This window comes from Crocuta crocuta, unplaced genomic scaffold, assembly GCF_008692635.1.
Source record: "Crocuta crocuta isolate KB4526 unplaced genomic scaffold, BGI_CrCroc_1.0 scaffold108, whole genome shotgun sequence".
Taxonomy (NCBI): Eukaryota; Metazoa; Chordata; class Mammalia; order Carnivora; family Hyaenidae; genus Crocuta; species Crocuta crocuta.
Window position 1 is genome coordinate 4,980,938 of NW_027532825.1, and position 14,904 is coordinate 4,995,841.

The window sequence follows — 14,904 nt, forward strand, 5'->3', positions numbered from 1 at the left end:
TGAGATCATGACCCGGGCTGAAATCGTATGTTTAACGGGCTGCGACCCCCAGGCTCCCCTCCCCACCAGCCTAAAACTTCTGTGTTTCACATGCCAGGCTGTGCACCGTAGTTTCTGTCTGAGATTCTCTGCACCCCGAACAGAGGGAAAATGAAAATGTGAACCACCACCTCCCTCTCCTCTGTGGCAGAGGTGGGGGGGGAGCAGAGGGCAGAGGGGACAGGTGACTTCCCCCAGCGGGGCCCTTGTCGAAGAGTGTGCAAGCTATCCGGTCAGTGAGGACTAAACCAAGCTTCTCCCTTCTGATCCCGGAGTTCTCTGCGGGCGCCGGGCTGCCCCGCCCCAGAGGCCTGGGACTGCGGAAGGCGCCCCGAGTCCACGTGGTGCTGCGCACCCAACTGACCACTGCATAGGCCATACGGGCTCTCAGAACCGGGGGGCGGGGCGGGGGGGGGCTGTAGGGCAGACTCCCAGGCTGGAAGTTCAGGCCGGAGTTCCGTGCTGCAGACTTGAGGCAGAATTCCTTCTTCCCCAGGAAACTTCAGTGTTGGCTTGTGGGGCCGTCCACTGATTAGATGAGGCCCACCCATTGAATCCAGGGGACTCTGCCTCTCAGAGTCAAGCGACTGTAGATGTCCGCCACATGCACAAAACGCGCCCACAGCGACAGCCACACTGTCGTACCACGCAGGGCATCACCGCGCGATGTTACACTGATGGTGTTAGGAGCAGATTTGAAAGTCAACACTTGCCCGGTGCTTTGCGCGCTAAATGCTTTCACTCTGCCCTTTCTCCTTCTGCGCAAGTCGGGAGTGGGTCACTGACATTCCTCAGCTGGGCCGCGGACTGTGGTCATGGGGAAGAAGGTCACGGGCGGACAGGTGGGCCACGTGCTTTTATTCTCTAGCTCGGCCAAGTGCAAGTGTGAGGTCAGGCCCTTCAGCCGCAAACCAGGACCCCGACGCCCTTGGGAGGAACCAGCCGACCGGTCAGGCATCGGAGGCCACTGGAGACGGTGACCCTGAGAGTGACCTCCCGCAGAAGGCGTGGGGTTACGGAAAAGGCCTTGGAGCAGGAGGGCCTCCGGTCCAACCTCAACCTCAGTTTGGTGGTTTTCTTTTTTATTTCTTTTTTAAATGTTTGTTTATTTTTGAGAGAGACAGACAGACAGACAGACAGAATGTGAGTGGGGGAGATTCAGAGAGAGAGAGGAAGACAGAACCTGAAGCAGGCTCCAGGCTCCGAGCTGACAGCACAGAGCCCGACGCGGGGCTCGAACTCAGGGACCCTGAGATCACGACCTGAGCCGAAGTTGGATGCTTAACAGACCGAGCCGCCCAGGCACCCCTACACTGGGACTGTTTTAACCACGGCTTTAGGAGCTTCACACCCCCTCTGAGTCTGGGGAGGCTGGAAAGCACAGGGCCCTGGATGCACAGCCGGCACCTGTCTCAGAGAATAATGTCGTCTGACCCCACACCAGACCCGGGCGGGGGCTGCCCCACTCCGACTCTTAATGTCAGCTCAGGTCATGATCTCACAATTCATGTGTCTGAGTCTCGCTCTGGCTCTGTGCCGAACATAGAGCCAGCCTGGGATTCTCTCTCTCCCTCTCTCTTTGCCTCCCCTGCTCATGCTTTCTCTCTCTCTCTCAGAATAAATAAACATGAAAAAAAAAACCTTCTGTGTTGCTAATACAGGATTCTTTTCCTCTGAAATGCAACCCAGTTCCCTACATTCTTACATTTTCAAATGAGCACAGAGACATACAAAAGGAGATTTTGACGGTGATTTTTTTTTTCAAGTTTATTTATTTCAGGAATCTGTGTGCCCAACGTGGGGCTCAAAGTCAGGAGCCCTCAGGCTGAGCCAGGCTGGCACCCCCAGTGGTGATTTTATTTATAGCAACTGCAATCTCACGTTTTCAGAGGTTTAGGGGGTGGCCAGCGGCCGCGAGGCGCTTCTTGATGAAGTGGCCCACCAGGCGCTGCGGCCGCTTCTGGTACTCAGCCAGCACCTCGTGAGGACTGCTGACCTGGTCCCCTTCCAGGCGGTTCAGCAGAGTGACACACACCACAGCCGCTGCAGGGAGCAAACGTCACATCAACACAAAGTGCCAGGTTTCCAGCTTTTGCTTCGCTGAGACTGGACGAGGAGTCCCCTCTGCTGTCCCCCAGGGCCCCCTCAGCCCGCACTTCGAAAGGAAGCTCTCCAGTAAGTCCCAGGGCCGACTTGGGGTCGGAGGGGGGCCCTATCCTGCCTTCAGAGGCCCGGCTTCTGGTGATTCTGGAAGGCACAGCTGGACCTTATAGGGGACACTAGGGACTTGGGGGTGGAACCCCAGGTCAGAAGTCCAAAGAGCTCTGAAAGCAGGTTCAGGCAGCGTTCACGGCTTCCTGACCTGAGCCCACGTGGGTCTTCCTCATCCCATTTAGAGGCACGCGGGCCATCACGGACCTTGCATGGGACTGCGTGACGGTCAAGGGTGTCTGAGCACAGGGCTGGACAATGCCAACCATCCACACACGTGCCTTGGGGCAGGGTGGGCAGAAGGCAGCGGCTGCTGGTGGAGGGGGGGTGGAGGAGGACCCGCACAGGGGCCTGGAGGCTGAGCCCCGGAGGGAGGACCCTGGTGACCAAACGCTTGCCCACCTTGGAGCCCGCACGCGCCGCACATGACAGCCAAGACCGACGACTCCATCTCGATGTTGCGGACCCCGGCCGCGTGCGCCGCCCGCAAGTACTGCTGCTTGTCCTTCTCTGTGTAGGAGCAGAGGGCACCGTCCAGACGGCCTTGCCCTGCAGACACATGCAGACATGCCACTGTTGTCCTGGGCATGCTCATCACTTGCACATTGAAAGCACCTACTGCGTGCCTGCGATGCACTGCCCGCCAGGACCCAGGGACACAATGGATCCCTCCAGGCCCTGCCCACCCTGGAGCCCAAAGCGCCCAGTCGTAACCAGAGCGCTGTGAGCGCCACAGAAACACGGAAGAGAAGGGAGCCCAGGGGTGATGGAGACCCCCGCCCCTGTGCAGGAGCCCCACCCGCCACCAGGAGGCGAGGCCCGTCCCCGTCACCTTCGTAGAAGTCCGAGGTGCACATGGTGTTCCCCAGGACCGTGGGGAACTCGTGCAGGTCTGCACCACACTGCATCAGCTCCTGTGCAAGCCGCTCATCCAGGTGTGTCCTTTGAACCACCCGCTTCCCCAGGACCATCTGCTCAAACACCGGCTGGAAGGAGGCATCCACCGCCTGGCGGGTGATGACCACAGAGCCAGGCTCCAAACCTGGAGAGAGAAGCAGGCTTTGCAGCCACATGGGGCACACAGGGAGGACGCCGCAGAGCACATGCAGAAAGGAAAATGACACATCTACACACCAAAATACCAGGACACCCCGTAAGGTTCTAAAAGGGAAGTCACTAAGGATCCATTTTCTGCATCAAATTCTTTTTCTGATGACAGAGGTACGGCATAAGCACGGCAGAGAATACGGAAGACAGAAGAGCAAAGAAACGAAATCTCCAGGAGCCCCGTGTCCCTGCCTAATGTGCCCCGCCTTCCAGTCACCACTCTATAACTGGCACCCCACTGCGCAGGTGACCACAATGTGCTGAACTGGTCCCTGTTCCGTGTTTTCTCATTATTTACAATTTCAAAGAACTACAAAAGTAGACAAGAACCCTGGTGCACCCCAAACCCAGCTCCAGCAACGGCCAATTCCCAGTCGATCCTGTTTTCTTTTCATCCGTGTGTTACCAGGTTCCACGTCGAATGCTTCCTGGGGTATTTTCCTACTTGTAGGGACGTTCTTCTCTTATTCTTTGATCTTACAATAACTTTGTGTGGGATTTGACCGTGAGCCTTTCCTGATGCTTACGGGAGCTGGAAATTGGGTTTCCTAAACATTTGGGAAGGAGAGAGGAAGAAGCCAAGGGATGGCTCTAGACCCCCCCCAGAGCAGCTGTTTTCGTGAAAGGTTAGCACAGTGTGTCCTGCACCCCTGCATGTGTCTCTGGATTTTCTCTCCCGTGATGTTCTGGTCCCTCCTGGTCATCGAGACCCTCCTCCCTGCAGCTGGTCCCACACTGGGGTTGAAACTGAAGGGTGCTCAGCAGCTCTACTTCCTTCATTAGCCGGGGGAGTTTGTGCCCCTTCCGAGGTCTGTGTCACCCCCAAGCTGGGGCATGTGAACTCCTCCCCTTCCTCGGAGTCCCTGCTGGCTACTTCAGGGGTGGTCTGTTCTCACAACCACAAGAAGCCCTACAGTGGCTCTGTGCTTCTTCCTGAGCGGTGCCCGTAGCACCCACCCACCACCCTTATGCTGGAATTCACAGAGATGCCACACCATGCCTTGTCACCAACGTCACCTGGGGTCTGGGGTCAGCTCTCTAGTGGCTGTTTTTATGGGGCTATTTTAGCGGGTGCAAAATCAACACCACGTGCTCCACAATGCTCTCTGATCATCAAATGTAAAAACTCTTCCAGAGCAAGGACCCAGAAACTCAGACTTTTAGCGTCTTTGGCAGATGGTGGTGCCAGGTGCACATGCTGTGAGTATCCGTCTGGAGAACGGCACCAGACACTACATCCGTTGAAGGCCACCACTGCTCAGTCGTCGGTACGTTTCCCTGAGAACAGCTTAAACATGGGGTTACAATCTTGCAAGCTCTGGTGTTTACGTGGCAATCTGTCGGTATGCATGAGAAAACGGGATGATGCATCCAGAAGACATGGGGTCTATGACGGTCTCCACCCTAGTCAGAAAACCTAAATTCCAGAAGTGCCATCAATCCAGGAGAGGCCAGGTGTAGGCACATGGGCAGGGCCAGTAACAGCCGGTACGGGCTCCTCCGGGTGGCTCCAAGCCCAGGGCGGGTGCAGGTAGGGAGACCCCCACCCGGCACAGGGCAGAGGAATGTCTAAGTCAGAGAGCGACCAGCTTCTATAAAGCAAATGTGTCCGGGGGGCCCTTGGCCCTGAACTCAGCCTTGAGTTCATCCTGTTCTCAATTTATAACATCCTGTTCTCTCTTTGCGGCTTTCAGAGACAAAACGAGACATGGTCAGGATCAGCCGGGGGATCCTTTAGGCAACTTAAGGACACTTATCTGAACACTGTGTTCCGTCTCTCTCTGATTTTCCTGTCGGTTTTCTCCTAAAGTGCTTGAGTCCCTGCAGGAATTGGGAAGCGCAGGGGACAGGAGAGAGGCAGAAGTGAAGCGGTTAGAAGCCACAGCGAGAGGCAGGCGGACAAGCAGACTCCACGGCCGTCCCGGAAAGATGAGGTTCTGCACATGCTGGGCTTAGGGCCTTTCCACTCCCTACTGCTGCGGAGAGGGCCTGGACAGCCGGCGGAACCAGAAATGGCACAAGCTTCTCCTCACGCCTCCTGTCACGGAGCTTCCTTGAACAGAGCCGGGCAGAAAGCTCTTTGTACCCAAGCCCGCCCCACACTGGGTCTGTGGCAGGCGCGGTGGCCCCAGGCAGAGGCCCTCTGCACACTCACCGATCCCGCCCGAGGTGCCGATGCGGATGAGGGTGACATCGGAGCAGCGGGCATGGTACAGAAGCTTGATGAGCTCGTGCAGCATGATGGAGGTGGACGGGATGCCTATGCCATGCTAGAACCCCGGAGAGACGCCTGTGTTACGTCAGGGAGGTGGGGCCGGTGCGCCCTCCTTGCGCTTCACACCCGCAGGAAGACAACATGACCTTCCAAATATAAACTCAAAAGCTACTGGGGCGCCGGGGTGGCTCTGTGCGTTGAGCATCCGACTCTTGATCTTGGCTCAGGTCATGATCTCACAGTCCGTGAGTTTGAGCCCTGAGTCAGGCTCTGTGCTGACAACGCAGAGCCTGCTTAGGATTCCCCTCTCTCTCTGTCCCTTCCCTGTGCTCTCTCTCTCAAAATAAATAAAATTAATTAAAACTATTGACACTTTGGGGAATGCAAACCTTCCTATGAAGGAGTGGCATGGCTGGGCCTGCACATCTGTGAAGCAGGTGGCAGCCAAGGATGGAAGCTCAGCAGGGAAGCAACAGCCTGCTACTGTATTTAGCGCCAGGTAATGAGCATCTCCACGGGCCAGACACCAGACAGATGCCCGCGCCACGCACAACTGTCAGTTTTGTGTCTCCTCCTTCTCTCCCTGTGCTCTCTGCTTCGGCCACCGTAAGTAATGAACGGCTGGCCCCTCGGCCACCTCACCAGCCTCCTATTTCAGAGGCCCGCCTGGTGCCACGTCTCCCACAGAGCCCGTCCCCAGCGCTGCTCCCAAAGCGGGCCGTGCCCTGGTACGTGCGTTGGTCACATGTGACCTTGCACGGTTCATGCCTCCGTGAGTGAGTCATCTGGAACTGAGCACGCCCTTCAGACACTGGAGTGGCTCTGGACGGTTTGTGCTGCTATAGAAGTCTCACCCCGCCCCTCGCCTGACTGCGTAAACAGGTGTCGCGGGATGGGCCTGCGTGTTCGTGGAGAGCAGGTGGAGGGGCGGCTGTGGGGGGGAGGCTTGTGGAGCCCCAGGGTACTCACGCTGACAGACAGCACGGGGCCCACTTTGAACATGACGTAGCGGTCGGTCCCCACGCACATGTTGGGATATTCCGCGCCTGGGCGGTCAAGGCCCAGCTCTTTGGCCATGTACTTGATGAAGGCTTCCATCCGGGTGGGACTTCCCCCGATGCACACGAACTGAGGCCAGAGAACAGAGCCCCATCAGCTGGGGCACAGAGCACCCCATAGATGGCGCTACACAGACGCAGACATCCCCGTCACCTAGATGCTGCTGGGAAAGAAGGCCTCTGGCCCCACCCCACGGCTCCTGTGTCTGGGGAGCCCAGTTACGTGTGCTTTTTGAGTAATGCAGAGGCCGGCGATTTGGGTGCTCATGCAGAAGCACCAGGTCACGGTCTGCACGATGCGGGGAAACCAGATCCTCTTATGGCGGGGGAGGGAAATCCAGGGCCCATGCCTGCCCGGCCTCTGTCCGCCATGTGCATGGCTAGCTTGTTACTGGACAGAGCCTCACCGTGCGACCGGGGCCCTGGCCCATCTGTACAACAGGCTTCTAACCAACACCTCCCACCCAGCCATCCAGGAGCCAAATGGCCAAAGCAAAGAAAGAGCCAGGCCGGCCCTGTGGGAGTCGGGAACTAGTAGAAATCGGGTGGGTGGATGGCTCTCAGAAAAGTAAAACCTAAAACCTGTGAAGTGTTATATACACAGCCTTATTTTTCATTTTGTTTTACACAAGAAGAAAAAGTAAATGAGCCCGTTTTAAGGCATTTGATGATGAAAGAATTATTAGTTTCTAAACATGACAAAAGAAGTTCCCACAGCTTAGAAAAGTTACAGGTTAGGGGCGCCTGGGTGGCTCCGTGGGTTGAGCGTCCGACTTCGGCTCAGGTCATGATCTCGCGGTTCGTGGGTTCGAGCCCCGCGTCGGGCTCTGTGCTGACAGCTCGGAGCCTGGAGCCTGTTTCAGAGTCTGTGTCTCCCTCTCTCTCTGACCCTCCCCTGCTCACGCTATGTCCCCCACTCTCTTAGAAATAAATAAAACATTAAAAAATTAACAGAAAAAAAAGAAAAGTTATAGGTTAAATTCAAATGCATGGAAAGCAAATACATTAAGAGCACGACACGTGGCAAAGGAAACATCAACGAAAGGACAAAGCAAGATACTAAGTGGGAGAAGACATTTGCAAATGACACAACCAATAAGGAATTTATACAACTCAACAGAAAAAAAAAAACATTTTAGGGGCACCTGACTAGTGCAGTTGGTTAAGTATTTGGCCCTTGATCTCTATAGTTTGTGAGTTCAAGCCCTGCTTGAGGCTCTGTGCTGACAAAGCAGAGCCTGCACAGAGATTCTCTCTCTCCCTCTTTTTCTCTGCTGCTCCCCTCCTTGTGTTCTCTCTCTCCCACTCAAAATAAATTTTAAAGCAGCAAAAAAACAAAAACAAAATAATCCATTTCAAAAAATGACCTTAAGAGACACTTTTCCAAAGACATCCACATGGCCAACAGACACAGGCAAAGATGCTCAACATCACTGATCAACAGGGAAATGCAAATCAAAACCACGAGGAGACACCACCTCACACCTGTCAGAGTGGCTGAAATCAACGACACGAGAAAGAACAAGGTTGGCGAGGATATGGAGAAAGGGGAACCTTTGTGCACTGTTAGTGGGAATGCAAACTGGTGCAGCCACTCCGGAAAACAGTATGGAAGTTCCTCAAACAGTTAAAAATAGGGGACAGCTGAACAGTTCAGAGGGTTAGGGCTCTGGCTCTTCTTGGTTTCAGCTCTGGTCATGATCTCAGTTCACAAAATGGAGCCCCATGTTAGGCTCTGCATTGACAGCATGGAGCCTGCTTGGGATTCTCTCTCTCCCTCTCTCTGCCCCTCTCCTGTTCAAACTCTCTCTCCAAATAAATAAATGTACTTTAATAAAAAATAAAATTAAAAGTAGAAATATCAAATATCATATGATCCAATAATTCTACCAATGGCTATTTACCCAAAGAAAATGAAAACACTAATTCAAAAAGTTATATGTATCCTTACATTTATGGTGGATTTACTTATAATAGCTACTACATAGAAGCAACCCAAGTGTCCGTGGATAGATGAATGGATAAAGAATATTATATATATATATATATAATATACACACATATGCACAACGTATATTATATACACACACACATATATGCCCATATGCATATACATATACATACAATGGGTAGTACTAGGTATTAAAAAAGAATGAGATTTGCCATTTGCAACAACATGCATGGAGGTTAGAGAGTATAACACTGAGTGAAACAAGTCAGTCAGAGAAAGATAAACACGTATGACTTCACTCACATGTGGAATTTAAGAAACAAAGCTAATTGGGGCGCCTGGGTGGCTTAGTCGGTTAAGCGTCCGACTTTCGCTTAGGTCATGATCTCGCGGTTCGTGGGTTCGAGCCCCGCGTCGGGCTCTGTGCTGACTGCCAGCTCAGAGCCTGGAGTCTGTTTCAGACTCTGTGACTCCCTCTCTCTCTGACCCTCCCCTGCTCACGCTGTCTCTCTCTCTCTCTCTCTCTCTCTCAGAAATAAATTTAAAAGAAAAAGGCTAACTGATTAAGAAAAAAGAGACCAACAAAAAAACAGACTCAATACAGAGAACAAACTGGTGGCTGCCAGAGGCTAGGGGGATGGGGAAAGAGATAAGAAGGATTAAGAGGCACATACTTTCAGTTACGAAAGAAGTGAGTCATGGAGATGAAAAGTACAGCATAGGGAATGTCCTCAACAGGATGGAAATAACATTGGTGACAAATGATGATCACATTATCATGACGAGCACTGAGCGAGGTGCAGTATTGTTGAATCATTGTATTGTGTACCTGAAGCTAATTTAACACAGTATGTCAATTATACCCCAATTAGTTATAAGCAACCCGAGTAAATCTCTCTTAAAAAAAAAAAAAGAAAGAAAGAAAGAAATGAACACACGGGGAGTTGTCTCAGTTGGAAGAGAACACTGTGGCCGGTAAGACAGACCCATGGAGAATCAACGAAATTTTGAGTCATTTGCTGTTTTGATTTTGAATCTAAACATTAGTCCATCTTTACCCGCAGGGATTGGACATTCCAAAAGTCTTGTGCCAAGATAAACCAGCACGGAGGAACTCAGGACTTTGTGGGGAAAATGGACCGGAAGTTGCCTTCAGCCAAATAAGCCATAAAAGGAAGAAAAGACACGCCCTTTAAATTACAAAGAGACACATGTAATCACGCATTTGCTCTCCTCCCTGTTGCCCTACAGAATGTTCCCGTGATTCCTTTTTTCCTTTTCTCCCAGTGGAGCATTACGAAATGTATTTTATATGGTTCCCACTACACACTGAATTTGTAAGAGATTATTTAGGGACCAATATGGCAGAACTTAGGAGATTTCCTTCGTAAACTCATTAGGTTACATAGTTTAAAAGCAACGATTTGCAAAAATCTGGTGAATATATAACTGGATGACCTTGTCCTCTGTGCCCATATCACCTATGAGGAGAGTGATCCGAAGACAAACCCCTAGAATCAAAAGTCCTGCCTTTTACCTTCACATCTCCGAACATCGCCGGGAGATCGTGCGTGCTGGTGCTGAGATGGAAGTGGTAGAGGACATCTTCTTGCATTGCTGCTACATTTGGGTTGGTAGGTTGTACAAAGTGACCACTGCCATGAAACAGAAAGGCGAAAGGTTGAGAGAGCACCAGCACCCAGTGGCCAAAATGAGAACAGGGGCACCCCGTGTCGGTAAGGTGGGGCACCCTAGCACCCTAAGTGCTGCCGCCTCCCTGTGGCCATTCTGCCCCCTCCTCCTTCCCCACATCCCCTCCCCACTCCCCCGGTCCCTGTTTGGAGGGTAATCAGAATGAACTCAGAAGAGCACAAGAAAGTACAAAGATCAAAATGCTGAATCACCCCATAGAAGGTACAGCCAGATGCTACCCAGCCCAAGTTTATCCGACACCTAAACTTGGCTTTATTGTCAAAATAATACGTTCACATAGGAATTATGGATGGAAGTAGAAGAAAAAAGGAAAAAAAATGCTTCTTGTTTTCCCTTCCAGAGATAACCTTTCCAATCCGTACACCCTGGGTTTAATTTTTCTTGTCTTATTGCATTAGCCAGTGCTACTCCTGTGCAATGTCCAGTGTGAGGGATGACAGAAGACATCTTTCCATTTCGGTTTTCTTTTCAGTGTGGCCACTTGAAAGTGTGTGTGGCTCACATTATTGTTTCTTTTTTTCCTTTTTCTTTTTTCTACATTTTATTTATTTTTTGAGAGCCAAAGAAAGAGACAGACTGCAAGAGGAGTAGGGGCACAGAATCTGAAGCAGGCTTGAACCTGTGAACTATGAGATCATGACCAGAGCCAAAGTCGGCCGTCTAACTGACTGAGCCACTCAGACACCCTGACAAACAAACATTTCTAAGAATTTTAACTTGATAAACAATCCATGTCCTGCAATACAAATTGTACGTGACGCCAAATGTCACATGATCACAACTGACCAATCGTACTTCTCTCTCTCTCTCTCTCTCTCTCTCTCTCTGCTTCGGGATTGTGAGTGATAGTCTCCCATGCTCAGATGCTTGGTCTCAAGCTACAGTGTTTAGCAGAAATCAGTGATTTTTCAGAACATTGGAAGGTGCCAACAATTGGTATTAGTATATTTTTGTCACTTCCAAGCAACTATGGACAGTCCTTGGCTTTTCCATCCAAGAGTGAGCTTAGAAATGCTTGCTTCATTCTAGGTCAGGCTGCCTGCAGATAGAGACCCTTTCTTCTGCCGCCTTCTTGCCAGTTACAGTGAATATAGTATATGACAAGAGTTTATTAATAGTGTACTATAGTCAACATCCGTGTGTGCGTGCACAATGGTCCTCATGCAGATAAAGATTCCATGAGACCAACAGATAGCAATGATTCAGTTCGTAATGATGAAGGTCATCCTACACAATAACCCTCCTCTCTCTTGTCTCCCTCACACCAGCCACCAAGGTTTTCAAAGGTAAGTGCAGGTTAACTTGTTTTTTCTTTATATTTTGTATTTTCTTTATTGTGCTGCATTATATTACAGTGCTGGAATCATTTTTACAGGGACATATTTGGGTTGTAGAATGAACCATCTGAGTTTCCATTATTTCTTATGGGGAAATTCACTTTGATATACAAGCGCTTTGGATCACAGGTGTTTCCGGGACGAATTATGCGCGCAAACCAAGGTCTGACTGTATTGATTTGGGCTTAGGGTGTGACCACATGGGTGACTTCCTGGGAGAGCAAGCTATCTGTAAACTGGTATAACTAAGTCATGAGTTCCTGCGTGTACCAATCACTCTGCTGGACCGGAGAGGCCGCCATAAGGCACTTTCCAAGATGCCCAAAATCGAGTAAGGAAACTGGATGAGAGCGAACACAACCACAGTACAGTAGTAACTGCGGTAAGACAGAGAAGGGCCCAGCATCCAGGCCACGACAGCACCTGCAGCCTGCGGGGCGGGCCCAGCCGGAGTCCCACTGAAAAGGTTTTGTCGGCGCACAGCCTTGCCCACCTCTTTACAGAGTACGCGGCTGCTGCAGAAATTCTGACACCTTCATGCAGTCATGGCTTCCTAAGCTCCTCTGATGACAATCATCGCTGCTGACATGATGGCTGCTACATGTTTTCAGGGCGTTATGTGCCCACAGAGGGCCCAGCAGAAGGGCGGACCGGCAAGCGTCAGCACTGATGCAACAGGATGTGATTAACACAACTTTGCCACATATTTCAAAATGGGACTTTTTCCCCCCTCTCTGGTTTCAGGAAGAGAAGGAGAAGGAAATAAGACATAACTATGAAAAACAGCAATGCTTTTATATTTTTTAAAATTGTTTATGTTTTTATTTTTTTGAGAGAAAGAGGGCCAGAGAACAAGTGGGGGAGGGGCAGAGAGAGAGGGAGACACAGAATCAGAAGCAGCTCCAGGCTCTGAGCTGTCAGCACAGAGCCCAACATGGGGTTTGAACCCACAAACCGTGAGATCATGACCTGAGCCCAAGTCGGATGCTTAACCAACTGAGCCCCCAGGCGCCCCTGTAATGCTTCTAAAATAGATAAGTCAGGCACAGACCGTAATGAACCAGACGGTGTCTGAACTTACTTTTTTTTTTAATATTTTTATTTATTTCTAGGAAAGAGAGAGAGAGAGTGAGCAGGGGAGGGTCAGAGAGAGAGGGAGACACAGACTGTGAAACAGGCTCCAGGCTCTGAGCCGGCAGTCAGCACAGAGCCCGACGCGGGGCTCGAACCCACGAACCGCGAGATCATGACCTAAGTGAAAGTCGGACGCTTAACCGACTAAGCCACCCAGGCGCCCCCCGAACTCACTTTTTAAAAGATTTTAAAACAACACACCAAAGACATTACTTGGAAAACTAGTTCTCTCCTCCACACACAATTTCCAGTCACTTCATCTGGCTTTGTCACTTTACTCCTTTAACAACTGTTCGTGGAGCCATAAAGGAAATGCAAAATGGATGCGAATGGGCTGATTCTACGAGCTGCCCGGTGCCTTGGGACAGGTGCTCAGGGACTGGAAGGGATGAGGAAGGGAGTCTAGGGCAGGGGGTGGGTGGAGAAGGGAGAGCTCAGGGCAGCCAGCCAGATCCGATCCCAGCCACCCATCAGGCCTTGTGCTGGGCACAAATACAAGCATTAGTACCTGGGAGGCACTCAGCTCTGCAGTAGAAATGTACCAATAGCTCACGCATGGAGCACCTGGGTGGCTCAGTCGGTTGAGCACCTGACCCTTGATTTCGGCTCAGGTCATGATCTCACAGTTTGTGGGATCAGGTCCTAAGCCGGGGTTCTCTGCTGTCAATATGGAGCCCGCTCTGGATTCTGTGTCTCCCTCTCTCTCTGGCCCTCCCCTGCTCGCGCCTTCTCCCCCACTCTCTCTCAAAAATAAACATAAATTTTAAAAAATCGAATAGCTCGTGCATAAAAATCTACTTCCCGCTCACGACTGCCGCAGAGGCTGGGTTCTAGCAGTACCCTCCCCCCAACTTATGGGCTCACTTGAAGATTAATGTTTTCCATAAGAGGCTGCATGAGGGAGCCTTCGAGCTCCTGACACCACAGCTGCCACTCCAGCTGGGTCCTGTCCATGGCCCTTGAGCCCAGCTCCAGGGATCCCCCAGGGAACCCCAGCAGAGATGCGGGACATCAAGGGGAATGAGGAAACCAAAATAGTGTTGGATTCAAGCCCATGTAGGAATCAGGATTAAGGCAAGAAAATTGTCCCTTGGCCGCCAATGCATAAATAGACATAGAAGAGGGGCCGTCAGGATCACCAACCGGAATTATGGGACACTGTAAAGAAAGTATTTAAGATGAACCCCAACAAGGCCGGGACACAAGCGGGGGCCGTGTTTCCGGAGGGGCAGCAGAGGGGCCCTGCAGGAGCCTTCTGAGCACGGAGCTGCCCACACACCGACACCAGACACCGCACCGGGGCTTTTACCATCTCGGTCCCAGTCTCTGCCACCAGAACCACACGTGGTGGGTGGCTCTCGGAAAAACACGTCACAAAGTAATCACCATAAACCCAAACATCGAACCCAGCCTGCGGTCGGCTGGAGCCTTACTTGTGATTGGCACCTTTCTTTGTTTGGAGTCCGGAGGAAGCCATTCTCTCAGCGGGGCAGGGCCCTATGAAAAAACACCACAGGACGTTATTTTAAAAAAAAATTTTTTTTAATGTGTATTTATTTTTGAGAGATAGAGACAAAGAGACAGAGCATGATCATGGGAGGGCCAGGGAGAGAGGGAGACACGGAATCCGAAGCAGGATCCAGCTCTGAGCTGTCAGCACAGAGCCCAATGCGGGGCTCGAACCCACGAACCGCGAGATTATGACCTGAGCCAAGGCCGGACACTCAACTGACTGAGCCACCCAGGCGCCCCCAGAATGTTATTTTAAAAGAGTCAGGCATATAAAAACTCTTAAGAGCTGATTTGGCAAAAATCTACTGGAACGGGGCAGTGCCAGAATGGAAGTTGTCAGGAATGTGTCGTCAGGACCCAGGAGAGAATCATAGGGAGCAGGTGCGGACGCAGAGTCGGGAAGTCATAGGTGGATCAAGTGTAAAGCCTGGCCAGCCGTTTGCCAGCGCTCCTTCTCAGTGATTGAACTTGACTCCCTCGAGCTGTTGACAGGCTCACACTTGGGTCCGCCAACCTCCAGCCTCCAGACCTCCACCTCGGCATCAGATCTGACACCTCAGTCCAACAGCCTAATTGTGTAATTGACTTAACAGTGGGCCTCCCTCTGCCCGCCCCCCCCCCCCCCCC

At 51.5% G+C, this 14,904-nt stretch overlaps 1 protein-coding gene across 3 annotated transcripts in view; it reads right to left on the reverse strand.

Moving 5' to 3' along the window:
• Window positions 1-1,787: 1,787 nt before the first annotated feature.
• Window positions 1,788-14,904, reverse strand: part of UPP1 (uridine phosphorylase 1) — a 27,283-nt gene continuing 14,166 nt past the window's right edge. For all 3 annotated transcript variants that reach the window (XM_077781172.1, XM_077781174.1, XM_077781173.1), the window contains exons 3-9: window positions 14,199-14,262; window positions 10,119-10,236; window positions 6,542-6,700; window positions 5,513-5,627; window positions 3,083-3,292; window positions 2,653-2,799; window positions 1,788-2,082 (exon numbers count right to left, since the gene is read on the reverse strand). In XM_077781172.1, coding sequence (XP_077637298.1) covers window positions 1,925-2,082; window positions 2,653-2,799; window positions 3,083-3,292; window positions 5,513-5,627; window positions 6,542-6,700; window positions 10,119-10,236; window positions 14,199-14,242 — 951 coding nt within the window. In that variant the 5' untranslated portion in view covers window positions 14,243-14,262 and the 3' untranslated portion in view covers window positions 1,788-1,924. The remainder of the gene's footprint in view (window positions 2,083-2,652; window positions 2,800-3,082; window positions 3,293-5,512; window positions 5,628-6,541; window positions 6,701-10,118; window positions 10,237-14,198; window positions 14,263-14,904) is intronic.